The 26977-nt window shown below is 51.5% G+C and overlaps 9 protein-coding genes across 9 annotated transcripts; 4 read left to right on the top strand and 5 right to left on the bottom strand.

Annotated features, from left to right (window-relative positions):
• Window positions 1-37: 37 nt before the first annotated feature.
• M437DRAFT_56156 (putative iron-sulfur cluster assembly associated protein Nar1) lies at window positions 38-1906 on the bottom strand (the record flags this gene model as incomplete). The annotated part of the gene is made up of 2 exons (XM_041022997.1): window positions 38-268; window positions 302-1906. The coding sequence occupies 2 exons, from the start codon at window positions 1904-1906 to the stop codon at window positions 38-40; spliced, it is 1836 nt and encodes a 611-aa protein (XP_040876869.1).
• Window positions 1907-2298: 392 nt separating this feature from the next.
• Window positions 2299-2565, top strand: M437DRAFT_77936 (uncharacterized protein; the record flags this gene model as incomplete). The annotated part of the gene is made up of 2 exons (XM_041026908.1): window positions 2299-2486; window positions 2541-2565. The coding sequence occupies 2 exons, from the start codon at window positions 2299-2301 to the stop codon at window positions 2563-2565; spliced, it is 213 nt and encodes a 70-aa protein (XP_040876870.1).
• A 729-nt stretch (window positions 2566-3294) lies between these two features.
• On the bottom strand, window positions 3295-6009 carry M437DRAFT_55820 (uncharacterized protein; the record flags this gene model as incomplete). The annotated part of the gene is made up of 2 exons (XM_041022938.1): window positions 3295-5226; window positions 5605-6009. The coding sequence occupies 2 exons, from the start codon at window positions 6007-6009 to the stop codon at window positions 3295-3297; spliced, it is 2337 nt and encodes a 778-aa protein (XP_040876871.1).
• A 4737-nt stretch (window positions 6010-10746) lies between these two features.
• M437DRAFT_13040 (uncharacterized protein) lies at window positions 10747-13096 on the bottom strand (the record flags this gene model as incomplete). The annotated part of the gene is made up of 6 exons (XM_041018693.1): window positions 10747-10845; window positions 10896-10986; window positions 11017-11063; window positions 11120-11816; window positions 12042-12787; window positions 12959-13096. Coding segments are annotated over 6 exons (1818 nt in total), but the record flags the coding sequence as incomplete, so codon positions are not given.
• A 1703-nt stretch (window positions 13097-14799) lies between these two features.
• On the top strand, window positions 14800-16435 carry M437DRAFT_77939 (beta tubulin; the record flags this gene model as incomplete). Its single annotated transcript, XM_041026909.1, has 6 exons — window positions 14800-14811; window positions 14876-14899; window positions 14962-15029; window positions 15088-15142; window positions 15200-15655; window positions 15707-16435. The coding sequence occupies 6 exons, from the start codon at window positions 14800-14802 to the stop codon at window positions 16433-16435; spliced, it is 1344 nt and encodes a 447-aa protein (XP_040876873.1).
• A 1208-nt stretch (window positions 16436-17643) lies between these two features.
• Window positions 17644-18658, bottom strand: M437DRAFT_56190 (Rcd1-like protein; the record flags this gene model as incomplete). The annotated part of the gene is made up of 3 exons (XM_041023001.1): window positions 17644-17833; window positions 17885-18416; window positions 18469-18658. The coding sequence occupies 3 exons, from the start codon at window positions 18656-18658 to the stop codon at window positions 17644-17646; spliced, it is 912 nt and encodes a 303-aa protein (XP_040876874.1).
• Window positions 18659-19531: 873 nt separating this feature from the next.
• M437DRAFT_56107 (protein kinase) lies at window positions 19532-22265 on the bottom strand (the record flags this gene model as incomplete). Its single annotated transcript, XM_041022991.1, has 2 exons — window positions 19532-22039; window positions 22095-22265. The coding sequence occupies 2 exons, from the start codon at window positions 22263-22265 to the stop codon at window positions 19532-19534; spliced, it is 2679 nt and encodes an 892-aa protein (XP_040876875.1).
• Window positions 22266-22951: 686 nt separating this feature from the next.
• On the top strand, window positions 22952-25018 carry M437DRAFT_77943 (DUF1604 domain protein; the record flags this gene model as incomplete). Its single annotated transcript, XM_041026910.1, has 1 exon — window positions 22952-25018. One exon carries the CDS (start codon window positions 22952-22954, stop codon window positions 25016-25018), a length of 2067 nt encoding a protein of 688 aa, XP_040876876.1.
• Window positions 25019-25936: 918 nt separating this feature from the next.
• M437DRAFT_68820 (uncharacterized protein) lies at window positions 25937-26606 on the top strand (the record flags this gene model as incomplete). Its single annotated transcript, XM_041025180.1, has 2 exons — window positions 25937-26049; window positions 26288-26606. The coding sequence occupies 2 exons, from the start codon at window positions 25937-25939 to the stop codon at window positions 26604-26606; spliced, it is 432 nt and encodes a 143-aa protein (XP_040876877.1).
• Window positions 26607-26977: the final 371 nt, after the last annotated feature.

The following is a 26977-nucleotide window of genomic DNA, read 5'->3' on the forward strand; positions in this document are numbered from 1 at the left end:
AAAGCTTCAAGGCGCTTGCCTATATATTCAAGACCATCTACCATCCACCACCAATAGTGCTGGCAAGACCAGCCACTCTTTCCACATCAGTGGTCTTTCCAACATCGCTCTCAACCTTGCGGTAAGAGGTATATACTAGTTTGTCTGTCGCTATGCCTGTGAGCTCAGACCAATGCGAGAAGATATCCTTGATCTGCGAGTGCGATATACCATCAACCAATGAAGCATCCTCTGCATCCTCCATCTCAACATCACCATCAGCAGAAGACTTTGCCGTTGTAGCTGCTGACGCAGAATCTACATCTTCAACGCCTTCGTCCTCTGTATCTGAGGGTGATGGCGATGATGATGCAGACGATGACGAGAAATATGCTTCATCCACTTTTTGCAGCCACTCCTTTTGTTGAGGAGCAACCTCCTGGTCGCCTCCGTTCTCTACACCACTGCTTCGTAGAGCTCCAACATCTCCGACCTTTATTTGGCCACCACCGTTTGTGCAGCCACCAGGACATGCCATAACTTCCACATAAGCGTATTCATTCATATTCTGACCTCCCGCCGATCCTGCAGCTGCACCAGGCTTACGAGCACCAGCAAGTCTGTTTGCTGCACCTGGCATACGAGAAGCGCGTGCAGGCTTAAGCCGGCGGACCAAGTTCTGAATATTGCGGAAACCATAGTATCGAGCAGATCTCACAATGGCAGCGTTTTCTGAGTCAACCAAAGTGTATTCCACAACATCAGCATTGCGGCCTCGCTGAACAGTGATTTGACTTCCTGGATGTTGTGCGCGATACGTTTGCATGACATGCCATAGATATCCACCGCTGGTACCAGCATCTCGCGTGCCATTACGAGTAGTGGTGGCAGGAAAAAGGAAACGATCCAGTTTGGCGTCCGGGAAAGGCGTACGATGTTGCCTTGCAAGAGGCTTCTGTGGCAGTTGAGGGAAGGAAATGCCACGACTCTCTGCAAGCATGAGTAGCTCGCGAGCAGTGATTACACAATCGACGTCGCGTATGCCCTTGCGTTCAATGTTTGTACCATCGGGAGACCAATGCATATCTGTCAATTCTTCTCTTGATGCCTCCAGCTTTTTGTCGAAACAAGGCATGATTGCCATATGCCAAACATTTTCCGGGTTGACTCCGTATTTCCTTGCGAGCACGCTCTTAATCAATGTGCCTGTCAAGGCTTGTGGTGACTTCAATCGCGACATGTGGGGCAGTGCGTGAGGGTGAGTCTTCTCGGCGTAACAGATCCAGCCAGGGCAGGCAGAGGCAAGGATGGGCTTCTTTGGCTTTTCGGCGCGCGAACCACTAAAGTCTGACGTGTGTTTGGCTGTGGGCGCTAGAGATTCCATGACTTCGTCGGCTGCAGCGACCAGAGCAGCCTGACGCATAACGTTGGTATCAATGACCCAAGCGAAGCCACTGTTGTTTGCGCCGCCCAATCGCAGACCAGCCGGACCAGACAGAAGTTGTTGAATCATGTTCGTAGCAGCGACCTCAGAGACACCATATGTCGCAGCAATACTGGCGCGAGTCTGAGGCGACACACTTGCGACAAAGATCTTGCCATCCGAGGGACCTGGTAGAGACTCGCCTGGAGCAGTCCAGGGCAAGCGTAGTTCAGGATATGCTTCGAGTGTATTCAAGACTTCTTGATGCGATTGCAGACTGACGAGGACGGCCTCTGCTGAAGTAACGCAACCACTACATGCGAGACAATCGGTCAGGGATATAGTGGCTGGTGGGGCTTCGGCGGCAGCGATCTTGTCCTCGGTCGTGACTTCGTAGGCATTTTCTTGAGGTTGTTGTTTTGGGAGGGTTTCTACGGGCTTGATACAGGCGACACCGGGGGAGATGAAGTCGTTGAGGTCGTCAGCGGATAAGATGGCCGACATGTTTGCGATTCTTTTGTATGTGGCGGGGGTCGTGAAGGCGGGGTGTTGAGACTATAGGTACAATGCTTTGAAGGAAAAGACAAGGAGCAGCGGGAAATGCTAATGGGGAAAGAACGACGCTCGGAAAAGCAGAGTCATAGAAATACAAATGTCAAGTAATAATGGCAATAAGGGCGGAGAAGGAAAGAGCGATAGGGAAAATAATTCAGTTGGTCAGCATTGCAAATGGAAACCACTGACGGAATCGGCAGTGGCTCGCGAGTCTGTCGGCCGTTGTCGCCGCGCGCCTTCTCCGCCGACCGGAAGTTGTTGCCAAGCCCGCTCTAGCATCCATCTTTCTTTGCGCATACCTGCAGTTGTCGACAATACTCATCACACACCGCACCGCAATCATGTCGCAACAACAGACCAACAACACTACTGGCTTCCAGATCACAAACCAAAACACCTTCGAGGACACCAACCGCAGCGTCAAGTACCTGTGCGGTGACTGCGATGCCGAAGTTGCTCTCAAGCGCGGTGATCCCATCCGTTGCAAGGAGTGCGGTTACCGTGTTCTTTACAAACAGCGCACCAACCGGTATGCTTTCTCCTGATCGAGCTGCAATTCTTCACTTACTGACCCTTGTCGCAGCATGATCCAATTCGAGGCCCGCTAAAAGATTCATCCGCCGATACTACAAAATCTTCTCGCGCACCACAATACGCGCCCTTCTCAGTCCCAACTGCGCCAACATGGCGATCTCGAACCTTCGACACATCCAGCTCGACCCGCGCATCCCGCCCATCGAGTTACCGTGCTAAAGCGACAATGAGCTCTTAGCCCATTCCACCCACCCATTCGGCGTTTATCTCTGAGGAACAAAATACCATTTTCACGAGCGCGGCGTTCTATTGCGACTGGTAACATTCTATTCTGGTTTGAAAGGTGGTTGAAAGAAGGGAAAATGGGATGCGGACGCCTTATGCTTGGACAAGCTATTGATAAAGCAATCAATCACGAATTCAATTTCTTTGAAGAACATGTGTCTCAGACTGTAGATCTGTGCTGGTAGAATACGATAAGTGAAATATGTACAAAGGCTATGCTTGGTTACATCTATGAGAAGAGAGTCAATCCAGGTCGAAGACCTCGGCTTCTTTTCAGACTGATACAAGTATTGCAACGAATCAACAACGCATCGCTGTCGGCTGCGGTCATGGGTATATCGCGTCTGGAAACAAATGCAAAAGAGAGTGTGCAGTAAACAACAAAAAACAAAAGAAACAAAATCAAACTATGCTATCACAATTTGGATATATTCAATCAACAAAGACATAGGAAAATATCGCCCTCGACAACATACACATCCAGCTCTTTCAAAAAGGCATTGGCCAAAAGGCATGACCTACATTGCCTCTAGCTCGTTGGCCAGACTTCTGCCGACCAGCTCCTCGGCGGTTTGATCGCGAGGACTTTGGGCTTCATCGTCCATGTTGACAATTCTCTGCTCTTCCTCATCATCAGCTCCAATGCCAGTATCGATATCGCCGAGCTGTGCATCTTCATCATAGCTTTGACGTCTGAAGACCATAGGGCTCACTTCGCCCACCTCGTGAGCTTTGGTGTCAAAGTAGCTCATCTTGGTCTCGGCTTGCTGTGCGTTATCAGAGAAGCTGGAGCTCGAGCGCTGTGATCCACTAGGCACCTCAGCTGGACTAGGAGTGCGGCGGAAGTTTGTGGCGGGAGGGGTCATGAGACCGGATAGGACGGACGGTGATGGTAGAGGTGCTGGCTTAGAAGGTGTTTGCGTGCGGCCATCAGCCAATCGTGCGGCAGCAGCAGACGACCTAGCAGTTGCTCTTGAAGCTGGAGCTTTGGGAGCAGATGCAGGACGCGAGGCCTCTCTACTCTTGCGCCAGTTACCAAACGCCGCGGCAAGAGACACTGCCTTGGGTGTAGCGAAATTGGTCAGATTGGCCAGAGCTTGACCTGTCAGCGAGGGGCCAGCATTGATGAGACGCTCTTTCTCTTGTTGTTCCATCTGCAGATTGGCACGGATGCGGATAGCAAAGTCCCTGACTGCATCTCTGTCGTATTCCGACTTTGACAAGGTATCAACGAGCTGATTGAGATCTTCATTGCGGACAGAAAGAAGCTCGCGCAACCAGGAGATCTCAACTTCCTTCTCCTTCAATTTTGCAGGTGCTGTGGTATCGACATTTGCAATCTCATTCTGCAGACGCTCGATACGAGTTTCACGTTCCTGAAGCTGCTCTTGCAAGACCAGGATAGATTCGCGAAGAGCTTGAGGCGAGATCTTCTCAGGCTCTTCACGAGATACAGCTGTGGTTGCGGGTGTAGCCAATGGAGTAGACTTCGCAGCTTGAGCAGCGGACGCGGCTGCCTGTGCTGCAGATTTGGCGACATTCAGACGTTCCTCCAGATGAGCGACCTTGTCACGCAAGTGCAAAACCTGGTCATTTGACAGCTCAAGTCTGTCATTGAAGTGCACTGCGGAACGTTGCTTGTCTTCGTAGGCATTGGCGACACTTCTTTCGTACTGTGACTTGAGGTATCTGACCTCTTCTGCGTGTTTTTCGCGCAGATCATTCAAAGCAGCACTGCTAGTCTCGTTGACTTTGCGAAGAGCATCGCGTCTGAGGTCAGCCTCTTGCTCCAGAGAACGTTCGTGTCTTTCGCGGGCAGCTTCCGAGACCATCTTGATATTGTCAATCTCATTCTTTGCGAGCATGATCTCATGCTCCAGGCTAGCACGGATGATGTTGGCCTGGCTCTCGGCTGCCTCAATACTAGACTGCATAATCATCTGGGTGCGCTGAACTTCGGCTCTTCCAGACTCTCTTGACTCATGCAAGTCGCGTTGCAGACGGGCGCTCAAAGTCTGCTCTGAGGTAAGGTTCTCCTTGAGTGTTCTGACTGTCTCTTCATGCAAGGTGGTGGATCTCTGCAGCTGTTCAAGCTGAATCTTGGTGGTAACAGCCTCATGTGCTTGGGCACGCAAGCTGTGTACCTCCTCCTCCATGCTACGTCTAATGCTAACCTCGCCTTCCAGACGAGCTTGCAAGACAACGTATCTCTTCTGCAATTCCTCGTTGCGGTTTTGCCATGTTGCCTTTTCATTGGCTAATTGTTCAGCTGCCGAAATCATGCCATGGTTGATCTTATCGAGCTTGCTACGCATGCTTTCACGAATGTTGAGACCATCCGCAATCTGGTTCTTCAAGTCAGACATGCTTTCTTGGAGATTGGCGTTATCACGAGCAGCGACTTCAGCTTCTTGCTTCCATTTCTTGGCAGAGAGACGGGATTCCTCGAGCTCAGCAATCAGACTCGTGACACTGGCCTTCAGTGCCGTGTTTTCCAAAGTTGCATCGTCAGCAGTCTGTTGAACTTGCTTAACCGAAGCGTGAGAATCTTCCAACTGGACCATGAGTTCTGCAGCACTGGCTTTGATAGCAGTAGCTTCTATGGCTGCATCGTCAGCTGCCTGGCGTGCTTGTTTACCAAAGGCTTGAGATTCCTCCAATTGAGACAATAGCTCAGCTGAGCTAGCCTTGAGTGTTGCATTCTCGATGATTGTATCCTCAAGTTGTTGACGAGCCATCTTGACCGTCTCGTTGGATTCTTCAATCTGAACTTTGAGCTCAAGAGCACCACTTTTTAGAGCCTCATTCTCATTGGTGACTGCGTCGACTTCTTTTCTCCACTTGGTACTAGAGATGCGGTATTCTTCAAGAGTAGACTCGAGTGCTGAATTCTCTACCTCCAAGTCTGAAAGCTGCTTTCGATCATGCGCGTGAGTGACCTCGGCTGCATCGACGCGAATCTCAAGCTCTTCGCGTTGGTTTTCCAAAGAATGAATGCGCTGCTCTTTATCACCCACAGTCTTTCGGAGAAGAGAGAGTTCTTCTTCGGCGAGACGAAGCAGTCGGCGGGTGTCAGCCTCGCGTTCCTCAATCGTGCGGCGCTGGTTGGCCTCTTCCAGTGCATCAGCAAGAGTCTTGTTGAGTCTGCTGTTCAGCTCCGAAACCTCTCGTCTGTGCCTTTGGGTCGTTTCTGGATTCTCAACTGGTGCAGCGGGGGTTAGAGTCTGGCCCATGCGGTGTAGTGACTCGTCAACAACATGCTTGACATCGTCAATGTCAAGGTTCGACGAGGCGATGCGAGCGATGGTCGTGTTCATGTCCATGAGTGCGTTATGGATTTCGGAAGCAGATGAGAGTTGGGAACCATTTGCCTTCTGTGAAGCCAAGGCTTCAAGCACAGCGGCCTTGATTTGACTTGCTTTTCTCTCTTGTGCACGGGATACTGAGCGGAATGCCTGTCTTTCGTCGACAGTCTCATCCTCATCGTCAGCATCGCTATCATCGACGGACAAAGCGCGGTTTGTCATTGATCGTGGCTCACGAGTCATGATAGTGCTTACGGCGCGGTGGATCATCTGCAAGCTCTTTTCGAGAGGTGCTAGGCGATGGTCAATAACACCACCGACGATCTGGTCAACCCTATCGTCGAAGAAGTTGCTGCGTGTGCGTAGCTTGCTAGCCTCATCGACAGACAAATCATCAGACCATTCGCTCAAAGGAACATCTTCGCTGCGATTAAGACGATTGATGTGAACGGGGCGTAGCTTGACTTGCTCCCTTGACAACATTGGTTGGGGAGAGATTGAGCGGTCTCTTCCGCCCCGACTGGGGCTGTGGTGTATGACACTTGCATTGGGGCTTACAACCTCGGAAGCAAACTCTTGTTGGATCTGATCATACTCCTCATCATCGTCATTGAGTTGTTGCATAACAGCGTCAATTTCATCGAAGGTAGGCTCTGGGAAGTGGGCTCTTTCATTGCCATCGGTAGGGTAAGGCGCGTGTTTTTGTGGTTCGGGCGAAGGAGCATAATCGAGGTCTTCCACAGACGCCTGTGTCTTTTCGGATGTACGCGAGAAGACACGCGAAGGGCTGAAGTCGGGCTTGGTCTTGTTCGGGTCAGGGCTACGAAGAAGCGATTCGATAGGCTGGTTGCTTGACATTGACCCTTGAGGTTTGAACTCGAAAGGCTTTGCGAGTGCTGATAGAGAGCTTGAATTCTTCTTGTGGCCTTGCTCGTTTTGCGTGGTGGGAAGCTTGGCCAAAGTCTCGGAATTCTGCGCAGATGCGATATTGGCTGATGTTTTGGCAGCACGCTCTTTGCTAGTGGCTGGCTTGGTCTTGCCGCCTTCGACTTCTTTTTCAAGATTGTTGACTTGTTGAGGCTCCGGTGCAATCGAATTCTTCTCGATCTCAAGGCTTGGTGTCTCTTGAGTGTTGGCATGAGCAGGAGATGCAGGGCGCTCAGCGAAGAGAGGCACATCATCGCCATCACTCTGGCCGACACGAGCTCTCTTTTGCCTGTCCTCGCTTTGCACGGCACGTCCGTCTTCATCTTCAGCTTCAGGCTCTTCCTTGACGGGGGAGGACCTTGGTTGAGTGATAGCTACAGCCTTGGATCTTCTCACTGGCTTAGTAGCCTCTGGTATCGCGACATCACCGAAGATGCTTGGAAGAGCAGATTGCATAGGAGCCTGATAAGCGATGGGTTGCTGGACGGGAGCAACAGGGTTGAAGGCGAACGATGAAGCGAAGTCGAAGTCGGATGAAGGCATCACGCCCAGTCCAGAAGGCTGGAAAGCAGCAGATGACATATCCATGTTAACAGCAGACGGGTTTCCGATACTGCTTTGGATAGGAGGGCCGAAGTTCGACAGTCCCGGAAGGCTAGGCAGGGATTGTTGGAAAGCAGGGCCTGGTTGAAACTTGAATTCGGGCGCAGCCACGCTAAGTCTTGATGCATGTCCCTTGACTTTGTTGGTGGTTTTGTTCTGCAGAGCACCAGCCGGTCCAGCATTCGAAAGGTTTTCCTTGACTTCCGATTTTGCCGGAGCGTTGTTGAGATTGGGGGAATCTTTGCGACTGCCGAAGCCATTCACACCAAGAGACGTGCGCTTGCTTGGGGGCACGTAGGCACCATTACTAGAAGTTTGGCTGATGAAACTGTTGTTCGCTTCGTCCTCTTCGTCCTGAAGCTGGCGCTCGAAAGACTTCTCCAAGTGATAATCAGATCCTTGAATCTCTCTTTCGAGAGCATCACTGATATTCCGGTTGTGTCGTGGACTGGGGTGGGCAAGTTGAACCTCCTTTCGTGTTTGGCGTCTGGGTGTGGCACCAGCAAAGTAGTCTTGCATTGGCTCTTCTTCATCTTCAGGAACTTCGGCCAATGATGGAATCGGGCGCATTACCGAACCTGGAGTAAGAGTGGGCGTAATGCTTCTCTGAGCTTGAGGTTGAGGAGAGAAGCTAGAAAATACTGATTGATGTCTGAGGTGAGCCTGTCCAGGCCAGTCGCCAGGCTGGGGCTGGGGGCTTCGAGCGAACGGAGAAGGCATGCCGTATGGAGAGATAGGAGATTTTGATGGTGGTCCTTCGCTCTTGAGCCTTTCCAGCGCAGGCGAACCTCCTCTAGGAAGCCCATTCATGTTGAAATTCGCTGTTGAAGGAGAGAAGGCGGACAATCCATTGTGCTGGTTTTGCTGATTGGGGAAGCCAAATGGCATCCCCGGCATGCCGAATACGGAGTGTCTATGCGCATGGCCTCTAGGATCGCCAGGCATGGACAGAGGTGAAGCGACAGAGGCAGAGTAGGAATGTCCGGGAGTGGGGAAGTGGGCTAGTGAAGGCGTAGAGCGATGCGATCCTCCGGCCATGGCTGCATGCATCATATTAGGCGAAACAGACTGATAGTGGCCAGAAGATTGCCGAGACATGGGTGGAGGTTGAGCTGGAGCAAGATCATCTCCCAGACTCACACCCAAAGCACGCAGCTTCTGCTCCATCAGATCATCAACATATGACTTCCAAGTTTGCGGATTTGGTACGAAAACTTTGAAGTCTTTCTGCTGACGCTTGATGACATCTTCTGAATCGTCGGGATATTGAGCGCTGCTTTGTGACACGATCGAATCATGGTAGGTCCACGGCTCGAGGTCGAACCCGTTCACGTTGTAACCCTCCTCTTCAAAGTGTCTCAGACGTGATTGTGTTTCGCTTGCGCTTAGCGGTCTGTTGCCTCCGCAGGCTTCGGGAGCCATTGATGGAAGAGCGATCCAACAAGCCTTTCCTCTCCAAGCGAGTTTAGTTCTGGATCTTTGTGCCGGTGTAGGTTGCTGAATGTCTGAGTTTGGAGGAGAAGGTAGCGGTGGCAGTTGGCCATTCTTCTGAGGGCTGTTTCTAACAGATCTGACATCGCCTGGTGGTGCAGGTGGTGGGGGCAGAGGCTTCTCCTTCTGGGGAGACGAAGCCCATCTAGATGTAAATAGCGACATGTCGGGCTCGTTCAATTGACGTGTAAATTGCCAGAAGTCCTCCTGTTTCAAGGTCAAGTTACTTCCTCGGGACTTGTGGCCTCTCCGGAAAGAATCGTGCGATGCTGGTCTTTGCTGCCTTTCAAACAGGGGACTTGCAGACGTGTTCTTGCGACGATGGCGGCCAGAAAACCAAGTGAATGGGATAGGGGTCTTAAACTCCTCTTCGTCGTCAGAGCCCGAATCACTGCCACCAGATTCGTCGCTCAGCCAATTGCCTCTTTCTGAGCGCCACTTGCCAGTGGTGTATTGTTGGACCCAATCTTCAGTCAATCGACGAGTAATAGTATGCCGAGACGGTCTCTGTGCGACAGCCTGTGCCGAATCTTCCTGGAGAGCCAATCGCTCTGTAGTGACTGGGCTTGCTATGTGATGCTGGATGGGTATACGGGAAGGCAATAAATGGTCGAGACCAAAGGAAGGGCTGAAGTCAGGTCCTTGAACGGCGACTCTGGAAGGGACGAGGTGTTCGAGACCGAAGGATATGCTCGGCGAGGGACTCTCGCTTGTGGTGTGTCGTTGCGATGCGATTGGAGTGCTTTGGGCGCTGGGCACGCTAGGATCTTGGGTAGGTCGAGTATAAGGTGAACCCCAGCTAGCCGTGTAGTAGACCGAAGGAGCGTCCGTCGTAGAGGCTACTTCTTCGCGAGTTGAGCCAGCCGATGGAGTGTCGAAGACGAGCTGGGGAGCAATAGCAGAAGCTTTGGGGCTGGGCGACCGTCTCTCCCCTACGGCCCGCAACTGTGATGTTGGAGGAGAACCCACTAGACCTGACAGATCATACTCAGACCTGCTGCGACGATAGGGGCTGACGGCGGGAGTAGAAAAGCTGGTTGGAGGAGAAGCCGTGTCGTCTGTTTACCGAGTCAGCTCAGCAATTGTGAGCTTCCTTGCTTAGGTATGTCACAAACCAACCTTCTGTGGCGCCTGAGCAGTCAGGCACCTGGGCGATCCAAAAGTCGAGTGCAGTCGGAGACTGGTAATTCGAAAGAATGTGTGTGATGCTCTACCCCGTACTATGAGTAGCAAAAGCTCGCTCGGACTCAAACGTGGAAATTACTGTCTGAGATCGACTCGCACTTGCCTGCTTGGTTGACGCTAGGAGACTGCAAGAGAAAGAGAAGGAACGAAACACTCGACTCAACACGAGAAGTAGCAATGCGAATTAAATAACATAACAATATCGCTCTTCATCAAGGAGCAGTCTGGGTTGATCGTCAGCCACTTGAAGGGGCCCATAATAACAATGAAGGTTATCCCGGCACGTTTGAACTCTAATTTGGTCCCGTCGATTAAAAGGATATATCATTTGTTAAGTCCAGGTCACTCCTTCCTCTTATGCTTGCGCCAAACCCTCAACCTCTTTCATCCAACATGAATGCGAACGCTATCAAAGAAATTCAAATAAAGTACAATGAGTCAATCCATCGGAAAGCTCATCTAGGCCTTGAGCCTCCGCTCTTCACATCTTACACATACGGGGTCTTGATTGTTGCCTCTCAAGAAATATCTGCCATCATCGAAACCATCACCGCATTCCTATAATCAAATCAGTCAGGGTTCATGCTCACAAGTAAAGCTTTACTCACAGTGCAGCAGAAGCACTTTGCATGCCACTCAGCACCCAGGGCCTTGACCACGATCTCCGTGACTGGGCGTTTGCATTTACGGCACTTTGCGCTGTATCTATTGGTGTGACAGCCTACGCACCATGCGTATCCATCCTTTTCAACAAAGGGTGTTGTCGAATCGAAAGGCTATACAAAACTTAGCAACATGTGATTGTTTGAGGGCTCTCCAAATTTGAACTCACATCACCGCACTGTGCACAGAAGAAATGGCCGACATGCCATTCTGCTCCACATGCGACAACTACCTCTCCTTCGATAGGTGTCTTGCAGCTCTTGCAACGTGGACTGAAGAATTCGTGGAAGTCTAGTCCGCAGAAAAATCGAAGCGATTCATCGCCATCCTCTTCCTCTAGTCTCCTCACGTCTTCTTCAGTGACGCCTTCAGGCAAATAGACATCAATACCCTGTTGACGTTGTTGAATGCGAGCCAGGCGCTCCGCACGCTTCTTGTCTGGCTCAGGGTAGAACGCTACACACTCGAGGTTGATGCCACATTCGTGACACTTGAAGCATGAAGGATGAAAACGTTCGCCTGCGGCACTCAAGATGCGCCCTGCTATGGGCAATGCACAATGGGCACACAAAGCTGTGTTTCGTCTTACTGATGGCGTCATGTGAGGTTTGACTGTTGGGTATGGCGATGTCTTCGAGGGTACAGGGAGCGGACGAGTAGCTGCGGGTGTGGGAGTTGGGAGAGGTCGTTTCGAGAAAGGTGAGGATGTCTTCGGCGGCGAAGATTGCGGACGATGCTGGAGCGGTGGCGGTTGATCATTCTTGACGCTCGAAGACTCGTTGATGACAAAGACGGGAGGTTTTACTGTGTCTGAAGACAGACTTATGCCAGGGATATCCGGCTCTTCAGACAGTGTCTTGGAAGGGCTTGAGCTAGGATCATCTGGGACGACAATCATGGGGATATTAGCACTCATGACAGAAATTGTAGGCATAGCGTCCGGTAGCTCGGGTGTTTTCATTGCTGGTTGATCCGGTGTCATGATTGTAGGGATGGTAGGCGGGCCTTGCTGGGAACGAGGCAAAGAATAGCGTCTCTGCTTTCCACTCAAAGCAGCATCGGAAGGAGCATTCTTCCCTACCGCCAAACACTCGGGCAGACCTGTTGATTTCTCTTCGACCAACTGGATCTCCTTGGGCTTCCATCCTGACTGGAAACTGACAATGGGTCTGCCAGGACTGTCGCTGACTGCCGTTGGCTGAGGAAGGTTTGGACTCCTGTCCTTGCGCTTCATGGCGGTTGCAGAACGGATGTCGTCGCTACGTATTTCCTTGCCATCCTTCATCTTCGGACTGTCCTCTACAGACTTCTCGGGTATGTGCTGAGGAGGAAGGTTTGGTGAAGCTGGTAAGGAATCGTTGACCGTGTAGAAAGCGTTCCGGGATTGCGAAGGTGGATTTCTCTGAATCTCAATCCTTTCGTGCCTCTTCGCTGTGTAGCCAGAAACGGACTTTTTCTCGTCGTTCTTCTTGACCGAGTAGCCAGACGGCGATTCCTTCTTCTCGAACTTCTCTTGAGCCAATCTGACTCGAGCAAATGGGTTCCTTCGAACGTGACGTGGAACCTCTTCCACCCTCGTTTCCGCCTTTGGTGTCACCTTTTGTGCTTCCGCTGCTCTTGCATCCTTCGGTTGTTCGTCCGGTTCCTCGTAGATCTTGTCGGTTGGGCTCATAAATCCAGCTTTGATATCTGCGCTGGCTCGTCGTTTGGAGCCACTGCTTACACGTCGCTTTGAGATGGCAACATCGTTCGCCACGGCATTTGCGAGCCCTTCATAACTTTTGCCTTTCGCTCGTGTGCTTCGAGGTGTAGAGACAGGAGTGGAGATGGGCGTAGTCTCAACGAAAGGATCGTGGGTGAGAGTACCAGTGCGAGGCCTCTCAGGAGAAGAGATTGGTGACTCGCTCACCGCCGGACGGCCGGTGGTGAGCGGAGGATGATCTACCTTGTCCTTGCTTGTTTTACGAAGGTGGGCACGGTAGTCTTTTCGCGCAGCTTTGGGGTCCACATCTGGGTTTGCGTACGCAGAAGCACGTTCTTTCTCGGGATCGTAACCAGTACGGTGCTTCCAGACTAGCTCGGCCGCTTCGTCTTGGGCGGCTGCATGTATGCGTTGTTCTTCGTCCAAATTCAATTCTTCTATGGCCTCGTGTAAGGGTTGTGAGACCAGTGATAACGGTCTGGCCGGACCGAAAGGTCCTGGTTGCGCTACAAGTGGACGACCGGTGAAATTCTCACGATTGATAGAATCGAGACTCTTTTGGCGGGTATGCGTGGTTGTCGTTGCTGGCTTGTTAGTTATGGTCGGAATAGAGCCGTCGCTAGAATTGGGTCGCTGCTGCTGGCGCTTGCTTGCAATTCTTGAGGGTGGAGGTGGTCTTGAACCGTTGAGTCGCGCGACGCGGTTGTTGCGAAGGTCTTGTAAGTAATTTGCTGAATCATCGTCGTGTAAGCTCAAGTTGTTGATTTGTTCATAGTCTGGTATAGAGGAGAGTCGTTGGCATTGTCTAAGTGGTGAGGGTTTCTTTGGAGAATGTGGTGGCTTAGGAGGAGAAAAATGAATGTGCTGACCCAATTGTTGATCTTTGTGGTTGTTACTGTTGTCGTAAGCCATGGCGAGGCCAGAAGACAGGGATGTCGAAATCGTCTTGGGTCAGCTTGTAGGAAAGAAGACTGATGGCGGGCGTAGGATGATTAAAAGAGATACAGCAAAAGACAAAGAGAATCGTTATCAAAACAGAAAATCAATAGTGCAACGAGAGAAACGACAGTATAACGACGTGGAGGTAAGGTAGGCTGGAGCGAAGTATGGACGATAGGCATGACGGTTTATTTGCACTTCAAAACATAGCAACCAAAAGCTTGGACCAACAGGGGCTCAAGCACCCCGATCCACGACCCTGTGGGCGGTCAGACAATCTTCAATGACAAAATTGAGCTGCCCTAGGCTGACGATCCATTCGAACATGTTCCTTGGAAGCGTCAGGCAGCTTTGAGAAGGTAGACAGCCTGAAGAAGACATGTCATTGTCGAACGACAGATGAGAGATGATGGCTGTGGCGCCGCGAAAGTCTGCATCACCGTTGTCTTGGTGAGCAGAACCGTCCTCCCCGACAATCGATGTGACCTACCTAGGTACAGCAGACCCTAGCTGGCACACGCTTTGCTGTCTCGGAGTGGCCAGACGAAATTGGGAATTGAAGGTAGATCTTTGAGGGAGCGGTCAATGTGCGCAGAGCGGTCTATCAATAATTTGCCTTGCCGCAATATAGAAGTAAATAGGGGCGGCTGATTGAGCATCAACAGATTGGACAGGAATATACTAAGTCCCAGCACTTGAGAAGAATAGCTGTTGGATGATGTAGCTAGTGAACGGGTTGCCTCAGAAGAGGTCATGAATGGCACGAACCAAAGATGTGAAAACGTACCTGGCAGAGCGGACTCGCACCTGACACGGAGACAGTGAAACGTGGAAAGCTTAAGTGATCGATATCAGGGACAACGGGATACATATACAGGAAATATGACACAAGCACTTTGATAGCTATCTCAAATAGCTCTGAGGAACAGTCAGGAGTAGACCGTGGCAGTGAAAATTGAATTATTGTTGAGTGAATGAATGGTAGAAAAAATATGGGCCAGGGTCGTGGCGGCTGTATAGGACGGCGGAAGCAGCCGATTGTTGATGTTTGGGTGCCAAGAGAAATCAAAGCAGGAGCGCTCGGTGCTTTCCTCCTGCCTACCGCCTCCCCTTGATCCCTTCCCACGCCCATTGCCAACCGACAATCTCCTCGACCACCGTATCCCGACCCTCCAGACCTCTTCATCACTCAGCCCATCACAGTCACTATGCGTGAGATTGTGTGTACACCCTGCTACTGCCTGCGCACACAAGAGCTTTGTTGCTAACGTCTTTCTCCTATAGGTCCACCTCCAGACCGGCCAATGCGTATGCCTACCTGAAATGAGCTCCAGTTGTTTCGGGAACCACGCGTCTGACACTATCAACAGGGTAACCAAGTTGGTGCTGCCTTCTGGCAGACCATCTCTGGCGAGCACGGCCTTGACGGTGCTGGTGTGTACGTTGACTCCCTGCGCATCCTCACCCGCAATGACAGCTCGCTGACTGCCTAACAGCTACAACGGTACCTCAGATCTCCAGCTGGAGCGCATGAACGTCTACTTCAACGAGGTCAGTCACCAACAGTCCGCCCTTCACTGACTACTCCAATGCTAATGCGCACCATAGGCCTCTGGTAACAAGTATGTCCCCCGTGCCGTCCTCGTCGACTTGGAGCCTGGTACCATGGACGCCGTCCGTGCCGGTCCCTTCGGTCAGCTCTTCCGTCCCGACAACTTCGTCTTCGGTCAGTCCGGTGCTGGCAACAACTGGGCCAAGGGTCACTACACTGAGGGTGCCGAGTTGGTCGACCAGGTCTTGGATGTCGTCCGTCGTGAGGCCGAGAGCTGTGACTGCCTCCAAGGTTTCCAGATCACCCACTCGCTCGGTGGTGGTACCGGTGCTGGTATGGGAACGCTCCTCATCTCCAAGATCCGTGAGGAGTTCCCCGACCGTATGATGGCCACCTTCTCCGTCATGCCCTCGCCCAAGGTCTCCGACACCGTTGTCGAGCCTTACAACGCTACCCTCTCCGTCCACCAGCTGGTCGAGAACTCTGACGCGACCTTCTGTATCGACAACCAGGTTTGTCTCAATCCAGCTCTTCTACACCGCTCCGCGGACTAATCGTGTTAGGCTCTCTACGACATCTGCATGAGCACTCTCAAGCTCAACAACCCCTCCTACGGCGACCTGAACTATCTCGTCTCCGCCGTCATGTCCGGTGTTACCGTCTCGCTCCGTTTCCCTGGCCAGCTCAACTCCGACTTGCGCAAGCTCGCCGTCAACATGGTCCCCTTCCCCCGTCTCCACTTCTTCATGGTCGGTTTCGCTCCTCTCACCAGCCGTAACGCCCACTCGTTCCGCGCCGTCTCGGTTCCCGAGCTCACCCAGCAAATCTTCGACCCCAAGAACATGATGGCCGCCACCGACTTCCGCAACGGCCGCTACCTGACCTGCTCTGCCATCTTCCGTGGTAAGGTCTCCATGAAGGAGGTCGAGGACCAGATGCGCAACGTTCAGAACAAGAACTCCGCCTACTTCGTTGAGTGGATCCCCAACAACGTCCAGACCGCCCTCTGCTCCATTCCTCCTCGTGGTCTCAAGATGTCATCGACCTTCGTCGGTAACTCGACCTCGATCCAGGAGCTGTTCAAGCGTGTCGGTGACCAGTTCTCTGCCATGTTCCGTCGCAAGGCTTTCTTGCACTGGTACACTGGTGAGGGTATGGACGAGATGGAGTTCACTGAGGCTGAATCCAACATGAACGACTTGGTCAGCGAGTACCAGCAGTACCAGGAGGCTTCCATCTCCGAAGGTGAGGAGGAGTACGATGAGGAGGCTCCCATGGAGGCTGAGGAGTAAGATGTTGGTCAAGCACACGGCCAATTCCTAGTTTCGTATTCACGTTGTCCGAGAGGGGAAAGCGCTTGGATCCTCTTTTTATACTCTTGTTCTTTTTTTCCACGATAACCAAGTCAATGTCCGAGCATTGGGCGCCTAGCGAGTTTGAAATGAAAGCCCTTGTCTTTTTGTAATTACCACAAGCTCCTCTTTACACATTCCTGACCACAATTGAGACACTCGTTAGTAAAGTCATCTATCAGAACATGCGACAAAGCATGATCTTGACAACGGAAGATGTTTGCAGATGCATGATCGAACGGCGAAATATGCTTGCTCCATCCTTCAAGCCATGTGAGCCATATACATCAGCAAGGTCTACAATATCAATGGTAGCGACATACGAACTATGCCATTAGAGCACAAAGCACCAGCGTACTGAATGCCGAGACGGACATCGACCGCGAAAACACACTTCATACCCGAGACAGTGCACAAGATACCAGACAGGGGAAACAATCAAGATGCTTTTGATAGGGTATGCCGGAGGATACAAAAACAACAAGGGGGGTATGTGTGTAGAAACAAAGTCAGACATTGATGAGTTCATTGGTGCGAGGATGATGGAAAACGAAGAAGATCGCAGTGCTATGCAGGGAAGAAAAAAAGAAGAAAAAAAAAAAAAGAGGAATACAAGAACAAAAAACCATCAACTCCTTTCTGTCTCCTTTTCTTGTTGACGCCTTCCATCCCAGTTTCTTGTGTTTTTCGTGTTTGTGCAGTTGAGAAGAGAAAAAAAAAAGAGATAGAATGCCCATATGAACTCCTCATTTTCCCCTGTATGCCGCCCCCACCCTTTCCTTTCGCGAAAGTAAAGAAAAGACCCACTACTACTACAACAGATTGGTATAGAGAAAAGAGAGAAAAACAAATCCCTAAAAGTAAGGGCGTAGAGAAAGATCCAGATGAGACAACCTCCTGAAAAGCCGTGTCGAGCATGAATAGGTACATTTGTGTGTTGTCGGAAAGCGAAGCTTGGGTCCTCCAAAGAATCGGAGACTGTTTCTTGTCGAAGCCGGATTCGTATAACGAGGCTGATAGGAAAATTCGAGCAGAGTGCGTATCTTCGTGTTTGTAACCGAGTGTTGGGTATAAAAGCAGCAGCGCAGCCAACAAAGATGTGTCGCCAAAAATTGGACAAGAACGGTAGGTGTGATAAGAATGATTGATCAGGGAAGAAGGTTAGACTGGCTCTGCTGCGAGGGGTCGACAACTTGGTCCGACAGAGCTAGAAGCAGTTGTGCCAGACAACGCTTGGTCGCGGCATCGTCGCGCAACACTGAAGAGAAGGTGGCATCGCGGAGAGGTTCGGGCAAGCATTGGCGGAGTGCTTCGCGAGCGCGGGCGTTGTCGCTAAGGCTATAGTGGCCATTAGAAAGTGGTTCCTGAAGATTGACAAAGGTAACTTACCGAAGGAAGCATCTCACGACATGCTTGAGCAGACGCACCGTCTGTTGCTCAACTAGCTGGTTGACCATGTTGCTAAGCACGGTTCCAACAGCGTAGAATCGCTCGTAGGTCTGGCAAATGTACTGAAGGCCAAGATCATCGAGCAAAATCTTCTGAACAATGAAGATAGCAACGGTCTTGCTGAGTTCGCTACCAGTTTCCATAATACGGAGGCAGAGAGGAATGATCTCAGTTGTGAGGAGGAAGTTGATGACCTCTGAGCTGTCGTTCTTGACCAACGCACCGATGACACCAAGAGAAGTCAGACGCAGGTATTCAAAGGGCCTGGACTTGGACGTTGTGTTGAGGAAAGGATAGAGGAAGAGAGGGATATGAGCACCGAGGAAGAGACCACGAGTCTCACCGTGCGAAGCCACGCACTGAAGCAAAGCCAGAGCATTGCAGACACGGTTGGAGGCAGCGGCGGTGAGCTGCGAGGGGTTCAATAGGGGATAAAGAGAGATAATCTCTTGAAGGAGCGAAGTCATGACACCTAGCTAAAGTCAACGCAATGATCGGCCACAATTCAATACAGGGGTACATACCAAACGAGTGCCACAGGATCAGAGCCAATTCGGGAACTTGTTCCCTCTTCTTGCTCAGCTCAAGCAAAGCTCCCTCACGTGTCTGAGGGTTCATCATCTGGGCGATCCACTCGAGTACGCGGCGGTTCTCGTCACTGACGGCACCATCACTGGATTGCAGCTGGAGCTGGTGTTCGTGGGAAGGCTGCATGCTGGCGGCTGAAGCAACATTGTTCACAGCAATGCGATTGTAATGTTGTTGCTGGGCAGCTGCTGCAGCGGCGGCGGCAGCGGCAGCTTGTGCCTGGGCTTGAGCCTGAGCTTGTGCTTGAGCCTGAGCCTGGGCTTGGGCCTGGGCTTGAGCGTGTTGCTGCTGCAGACCATGGTGCGACTGCTGATGGTGGTGAGACTGCTGCTGTTGTTGCTGCTGCCATTCCTGGGGCGCATAGTGTTGCTGGTGCTGGTTATGGTGTTGATGCTGATGTTGGTGCTGATGCGAGAAGACATGCTGCGAGGGCAGCATCTTGGCTGCGCGGGTGGTGAAAGTAGACAGATTGAAGGATTGGATCGGTGAAGCTTCGAAGGCGACGGCGACAGGGAGCGTGAGACGACGAGACGAGAAGGAGCGGCCGATTGTTACGATATGACTGAGTGTTGGTGAGGAAGGCACGATGCGCACACACTGCTTCCTCGACTCCGCTCGGCCCGTGAAGCTTATTCCATATGGCTGGATGGTCCGTGCACACATGCATCCTGCCGTCAGTGAGTGCTTCTCTGGCACTGTGTGTATCCGTCGAGGATGTATAAAAGGCTTTTGGTATTGTGAAGTGAGAGAGCGAAATAGCTGTCGTCGAGACAAGACGAGACGGAACGTGATGGAATCACAACATACAATGCTTCATGTCAAAATTCTAGCCTCTGCTTTCGTTCATATTCATGCTTCTTCGAGCCAAAGGAATCCCATAATTAAGCCCATAAATCTGCCTCATGCTTCATCCAAACGCCTCTTTGCCTGCAAGAACGCCTGGAATGCCATGTCATGCCTACACCTTCCATTACCTCCACCACCTGCTCTCGTCATCTTCTACAACTTCAGCTCGTTCAAGATGGTTTGCGCCATGTTCTTGTACTGCCAAGTGCCACCATCCACCTTCTTGAACTGGATACCATGCAGGCTCAACAAGGGTACCTTTACCACAAAGATCTCGAACTTGAGAACCATGCCTTCGCCAAGATCGCTCTGCACATGTGTCGAAGTTTCACCAGCGGGTCGGTTGTGCTGCTGACCACGAACCCGTCTTGCGTCCTCATCGTCAGAACTGTCGCTGGCAGTATAGCTGTTATCTCTTCTAGGACGTGGGGGTGTGGGTGTAGCTGGGTCGGTGCTGCCGCCTCCCATCAACCCACCAAAGCTGATCTTTCGTCTGTGACTTCCATATCCTGCCGCGGCTTGCTCGTCCTTGGGCTTCTCCATATCGATGCTAGGAGCGTGGCGACAGCTGAATCCACCCTTGATCTCACGATACTCGACACCGAGCTGTTTCAAGACCCTGATGATGTCTGTTCGAATCACAGCCAGAGGCTTTGAGCTGGTGGTCGATACACTGAACAAACCCTTGAGGTAGACAGGCTTGATTCCGTTCGGGCTCTCACCAGCACTGTTAACTGCATGAGATGCCTCAACCTCCCTGAGGTCCTGATCTGTCTCTTCAGGTACGTCTTCGGTGCGAGTGTCCATTCTTCTAGCCCTGCGAGCCTGGAAACTCTCCTTGCGACCGTGACCCATTGACCTGGTCCTTGAAGCGAGAGGCACTGTTCTAGAGCCCGAGGTTTCGGCATCCGAAGAAGCATCGCCGTAGTGTCTGTCGCCGCGTCTGCTAGACTGAGGGGTCATTACTGCTGGTCGAGCACTAGAGCCCTCAGAAACACCTCTGCGAGTGTTATCGCGATTGTTCTCGGCAGCGCTGACGCTGGTAGAGCGACCTAAACCAACGCGTTCGGGTGTTGGCGTGAGTAGTTCTGCTGGCTTCTCGAGAACAGGTTCGGGCTGTAGTCTGTTGGCGCTAGAGTCTCGCTGTCTCCTCATGCTAAAGCTCTTTCTCGGGGTGGAGTAGGCATCGTTGGTCGCTGCTGGGGCTGGTCTTTCAGGGTCTTTGTGCCGTCTGGTGCTCAATCTGCGGAGCAAGCCCGCTGCCGTGCTCTCCTTCTTTACCGGTGTATGTTCAGGTGGAGGAAGAACGATGGCAGGAGATGGCACTGGAGGCGCGCGGTCGGTGGATCTGGCCTTCTTTGCGTCCTCCTGCAATTCTTCTTCACCATGTGTCCTGGCTCGAGGACGGCTTCTACCTCCTGTTGGTGCCTCTCCGGCCATCTCGTAAGTGGCAGTGTTCGTGTAAGCAGCCGCCGGTGGCTGGAGATCAGGCAATTGCAATGGCTTCTCACCAGGCGAGCGAGGAATAGCTAGAGCGCCTGGATTAGACTCCCTTTCTTCACGCTCAATCTTCTCCTTGGCTAAGAAGTACACTGAAAGCAGTGGGTTGTAAGCATTCAAAGGGTCTGAACCCAGCTGAACAGCCTCGGAAGAGGGTCCAGTAAGAGTGTCGCGACTTGTTGTGGATTTACGTCGTTTGTAGAAGTCAAACATGCTACCTTGTTTGTTTTGCGCATCTGAGAGTCCGGATTGGTGGCGGCGCTCCATTGCAACCACAGACTTTTGATAGTCCTCAGATTGTATGATCTTGGTGAGCTGCTGCTCGATGTATTCCGCAGTACCAAAATCGAAGCCATCCATCTTCTTCAGGACTCGGGGATCCAGTGGCAACTGTAGTGGCTTGCGAGGAGGTAGGTAGTTCTCAGGAGGCCCGCCGAATCCTTTCGTCATCCAAGGGTGTACCATGATTTCCCCAAGACTGGCGCGTTGCGAAGGATCGGTGACGAGCATGCGAGCGATTAAGTTCTTGCACTCTGCACTCAGCCAAGGCGGATACTCTACAGCTCCTTTCTTGATCTTTGCATGCAGCTGAGGCATACTCTGATCGTCGAATGGAACCTTTCCGCAGACAAGGACATACAAGACAATACCAAAACTCCAGACATCAACTTCGGGACCGGTGTAAGCTTTTGCCTGCAAAAGCTCAGGAGCGGCGAAGTAGAGGGAACCACAGAACGTCTTAAGGAGGCCCTTGGGTGAGAAGGTGTTACTCAAGCCAAAGTCAATGATCTTGATGTCGCCGGTTTTGCTGATTAGAATGTTCTCGATCTTCAGATCTCGATGCACGATGCTGTTGCGATGACAATAGTCGAGCGCACTCGCAATCTGACGACCAAATTTACGCGCCTGCTTCTCCTTCAAGCGACCATGCGAAATGATGTAGTCAAGCATCTGACCACCATTGACATATTCAAACAGCATGTACCAGTGGTAGTTCGTGCGAACGACATCACGCATGCCGCAGATGTAGGGGTGGTCGACCAAGGTGACAATAGCAGCTTCGCGAGCGGTTCTTACTTCTTTGGAATGATCAGCTCTTTCTCGGTCTTGGGCATTGCGATGTTCGTCGGTTGACTGGCGAGGAACAATCTTGACAGCGACCTGATGGACGTTAGCATGGGAATATAAGAAAGCGTATCGCAGTTGGGTCGCGTACTTGTTCACCAGTCTCCTTGTTGCGAGCCAGCTTCACCTTTCCCATGCTTCCCGCACCGATTGTCTTTCCGAGATCCCAGTGACCAGTAGTTGCGTCGATAGTGGTCCGTCGACGGACATTTGTTCCAGAGGCAGCGGCAGCATGAGTGCCGTTTGAACTAGAGGTGTGCATTTCCTGAGAATGGTATCTTGACTGAGAAGCGGCGTTGCGCGTTGAATCGGATCGTGCAGGCGCGTCAGCGCGATGGCGGGAAGAAGAGCTTTGTTGTGCTAGATCGTTGCTCTCATGGTCCCTTCTTGCGACATTTACGAGCTGTGGAGCTGCAGCGGCGGAGGCCGATCTGGTATGAGACTGCGATGGGTGACGACGAGGGGAGGGCGGAGCAGGATTAGTCTGCGGGCGGCTTTGCGCAGCGATGGCGGACATGTCTAAACTTCAGCGCCCCGAACAAGAAAGTGCGTCTTGGTGAAAGGTGACTTGTTGGAGGAAGTGACGAATCGCGACAGGTTTGTTGTTATTTTAGGAAGGATCGCGACTTCCTGTGCTTCGCAACTTCCTGTCTCAGAATCCTGTCTCGGAATCCTGTCGACAAATCGAACGTACGCAGCGAGAGACACCAGTTGGTGAAGAAAAAGGAGACGGACGCGCGAGGCAAGGTTACAGTAAGCATCAGTGTTGTGGAGAACCAGCCTGAGCCTGTCAGTCTGAGGTCTCCGCAAGTCGAGCCCGTTCAACGTGTCTTGGCAACCGGTCTCTACCTTCAATTAACAACCCTGACGTAGGTTGAGTACTAATTTCACCAACTTTAGAATTGGTAGCTGCCTTGACACGACACGACACGATGCGATCAGATGAGAATGTCATCATTCAAACGGAAAAGAGACCATGAACAACTTTCACCATATACTATATACGGAACACCCTTGCCGAATATCGACGATAGCCGCGACGACGGCTCTTTTGTACCGGTATGGAAACAAGATGCTGTTGATGAGCAGGGTCGGAAGCGTTTTCACGGTGCTTTCACCGGAGGATACAGCGCTGGTTACTTCAACACAGTAGGCTCAAAAGAAGGATGGACGCCCTCAACCTTTACCTCATCGCGGACAAACCGTCGCAAAGATGCACAAGTCGCTCGCCCCGAAGACTTCATGGATGACGAGGATCGTGCAGCTGCAGCAGAAGCCCGAAAACTCCAGACTCAAACCGATTTCGCTGGGTTGGGCTCCACCAGCCAGGATCAGATGCGTCGCAGCCTAATGAGCGACCTGTTCAGACCAACAGGAGAGACTATGGGCGTGAAGCTTCTGCAGAAGATGGGTTGGAGACAGGGACAGGGCGTCGGACCCAAGGTCAGGAGGAAAGCACGTATCGATGACTCTGCTGGCGCTGCGTCTGGCGACGAGACACACCTTTTCGCGCCTGATAACTCGCGCATGGTAGCTTTCAATCGCAAGAAAGATCGATTTGGTCTGGGTTACACCGCGGAAGAGCGTTTGGGTCAAGACAGATCTACCTATCAACGAGACAATGGAGAAGAAGACGACTCTGAGCAGTTCAGCCGACCCACGAAATCCAAATCGAAAGTGAAGCGTACCGGATTTGGCGTCGGCGTCCTAAACGATACCGGCTCAGATGAGGAAGATCCTTATGACATGGGCCCGAAAATATCCTACAATCGCATCATCAGCGGTGATCGAAAGAAAAAGAAAGGTGGTATCCTTGCAACTACAGCCAACCCTGCTTTCAGTGGGTTAAAACAACCTACGTTCTTGTCCAAAAAGCTAGGTCAGAAACACAGCAATGGTTTCAGGAAATGTCATGACGGTCGTCTTCCACTCGATGGCTTCGTACTGGCATCTTCTCTTGTGTTGACCAGTCAAGAGAACAAGTATCCGCCTCCCGACATACCTCAAGGATGGGAGCCGAACAAAGTTGCTACGGCGACCAATCTTGATCAGTCGACTCATCTATCTACCGCCGATGCCGCTCGTGTCTCCACTATGGATCCTGCGAAAAGAGCAGCCGTACTAGGAGAAGAGCAGCTTCCTGGGAAGTCCATATTCGATTTCATGAGTCAAGCGGCACGCGACAGGCTTGCAACGGCCACAGGTAGATCAAATCTTCCAATGGCTCGCGGAGAATCCGCTCCTGAAGGCTGGCAAAGATCGGAGGCTGACAAACAGAGGTCTTTGTGGGACTTGGTACCCAAGTTGGACAGTTCAGTCGCAGCTTCGGCATTGCAACGCGGTAGTAGTGGCTGGATGCCATACGCAGAAGACGAAGCCAAACGAGCTCGGTATCGTTCGTTTCTTGAGTCTTGCAGCGGACAGCGTGATGCACTACCTGAGCGTGTCAAGGGTTCGTCTATTGATGAGTGGACAAAAGAGATGCGTGAGTTTGCACAAGCGGCAGAGGTCTTCAAACCAATCTCTGGTCTCATGGCATCACGTTTTACCAGTTCGTCATCGGCACCCCGACTTGCTACAGATGTGGTGCCGTCAAGTTCTGAACAACCCACAAAGCCCGAAGATCCTGCTGAAGCCGCTGCGAAGATTGGCATGTTTGGTCCAATGACTCGCACGCGTATTCAATTCTATCCAACTCGTCTTCTTTGCAAACGATTCAACGTTAGAGCACCGGCCCACGCGGACCCAGGTCATGGCCCTACTGGTGATGAAAGTGCTGTCCTAGACAGCAGACTTGACGTGGTTTCTCAGCACAAGATGGATCAAATGATGCGCGAGACATGGTCACGGCCTCCGAATGTCTCCGAAACAAGTAACGTCACTTCCTCAGCAAAGCCAGTTGAATCCCAAGCCAGATCACAGGTAGATGTTGAAGTCAACGAAGCCATCGAAGCGGAACGACCCGGCGATGCTGTCTTCAAGGCGATCTTTGGCAGTGACAGCGAGGATGATTAGCAGTCCTGATTGAGACACCATCATTTTTCTGGCTTGACAATATTTCTCTGAATCACGAATCACGTTACAACGCAGGCAATTGTCGATCTTCGCATCCCTGAAGTCATGAGGTAAGAGCCTTCATAGGAGCCCATTATCATTATCTACATAACCCTGATGAAGCGTTCTCAATTCAAAACCCGCCAACCTGGTCGAAGCGACGGACCACGGCAATGATACTGCGAAATTGTGACGATCTGATTGCTAAGCTATGAGACACAGCCAAAAGCATTGTTCCATGTCCTTCCAGAAGATTAAAGGGGCTGACACAGTCCATCGAAGACTCCATTCGGTGCTACAAATGTACTATGGGAAATACATCCGAAAGTCCATCAAGCAGAAAGTATAGATGAATGTTGAACATGCCCTATGTGTCGCGCATTGCTTGGTCAGGTCTATGTATACTAATCCGCACGCTATATCGTTGAGCACTATGAGGGAGCGAGCACAAGCGGCAAACTTCGGTGCAATATGTAGAATACCAAGAGCATGACCAAAACCTGATCCTGCGATTTTTATTTTTCCATCCGAACGGCACTGAACGGCAATATCTGAGCAGGACATAGTAATATACGGTTCACGTAACGTGTTTGTGGTGCAGCAGGCTTTTTAGCCGCGAGGTCGGTTGGAGAGGGAAATATATTGAGGACGGTCAGCTCTCGGCCCTCAGCAGCAGAAAGTGAGCAAGCTTTTTGCTGAGCAATGTCCTTGTCTAGTCAAACCCCGGCTCGCCGAGAAGAGAAAGGCTTTGTCTGCCATTTTTCCCAGCCTCTTCTTCCGGACAACACGCGGTCAGGTTAGATAGGCGGTATGTGATAATACTGATGGACAACATCGTCGTAATCGGCAGAAAAGCCACCAGTCTGGCCTTTTTTCGCCATGGCCTTATTCCCTGTGCATGTGACCCAGAGGTCAGAGCCAGACTTGCAAAAGCACGAACTCGTTGGAAAGCATCGAATGATAGCCAGGCGTGATCTTCTAGGCCAGCAGCAGTGTGTGAGCAACAGTGGATGATACAGCAGCCCCGAGGATTTGGTCTTTGGCTGCCCGCGTCGTCCCAGCAACCACAAAAAGCTCCACACACACACACCGATAGTGTACACGAAAGGTCAAAGGCAACGACGCAAAGGAACATCGTTCTTGCTTTGGTGCCGAGGACTTTTTTCGTGGATAGCCGGCAAACGCGCTTCGTGGTAGACTTGTAAAACTCTTCTTCTGACTGGGTAACAGATCAACAGTGTGTCTTGGTAGGGCAGATGAGCCAGACTTTTGGAAGCCACGTCTCTGTTGTTTTGCCCTTGTGGATATTGTTTCGGAGCAAAGGGATAACGACAATCACAGACCAGAGCTCTCTCCTCAGACTCAAGAGGGCACGTCTGTTCAACCAACACCGACGCCCGCTGTGAGGTCTGCGGACCTGGTGGCTGGTTCGGATGATGGTCAAATGACAGCAGTAACAATGAATGTGCACATGCGCACAATGGCGCGCAAGCATCAAGGGAGTCAAAGCATTACGAATCCTTCGTTCCAACTATATTCTAGAAGGTGATCCAGAGGCGTCGTGACTTGTAGCAGACTATCCAATGTAGTCTGTAGATCCTATTGAGCCGGCAACCTTGTCGGTATTACTCTTGAAGCTGATATTTTGGCTTTTGATAGCTCTCGGGTGGAAATGAAGCCATTGTGGTGGACGTGACATGAGCTTCTGTCCCTGGTAAGAGCTAAGAAATCTGTTCAACTCAACAGCTCGTGTAGACATGAGTCTAGTCGGGCACAGTATACTAGCATGTATTTGACTGCACACAATGAATATCTTATTAGCAACTTCCATCAGCACATTCGAAATCTCGCAAATCTCGCATAGCCTTAAGAACTCGAGAATCATCTCGAACCGACATTGATACTCGAAGAGTCCGACTT

This window comes from Aureobasidium melanogenum (assembly GCF_000721775.1).
Source record: "Aureobasidium melanogenum CBS 110374 unplaced genomic scaffold scaffold_23, whole genome shotgun sequence".
NCBI lineage: Eukaryota > Fungi > Ascomycota > Dothideomycetes > Dothideales > Saccotheciaceae > Aureobasidium > Aureobasidium melanogenum.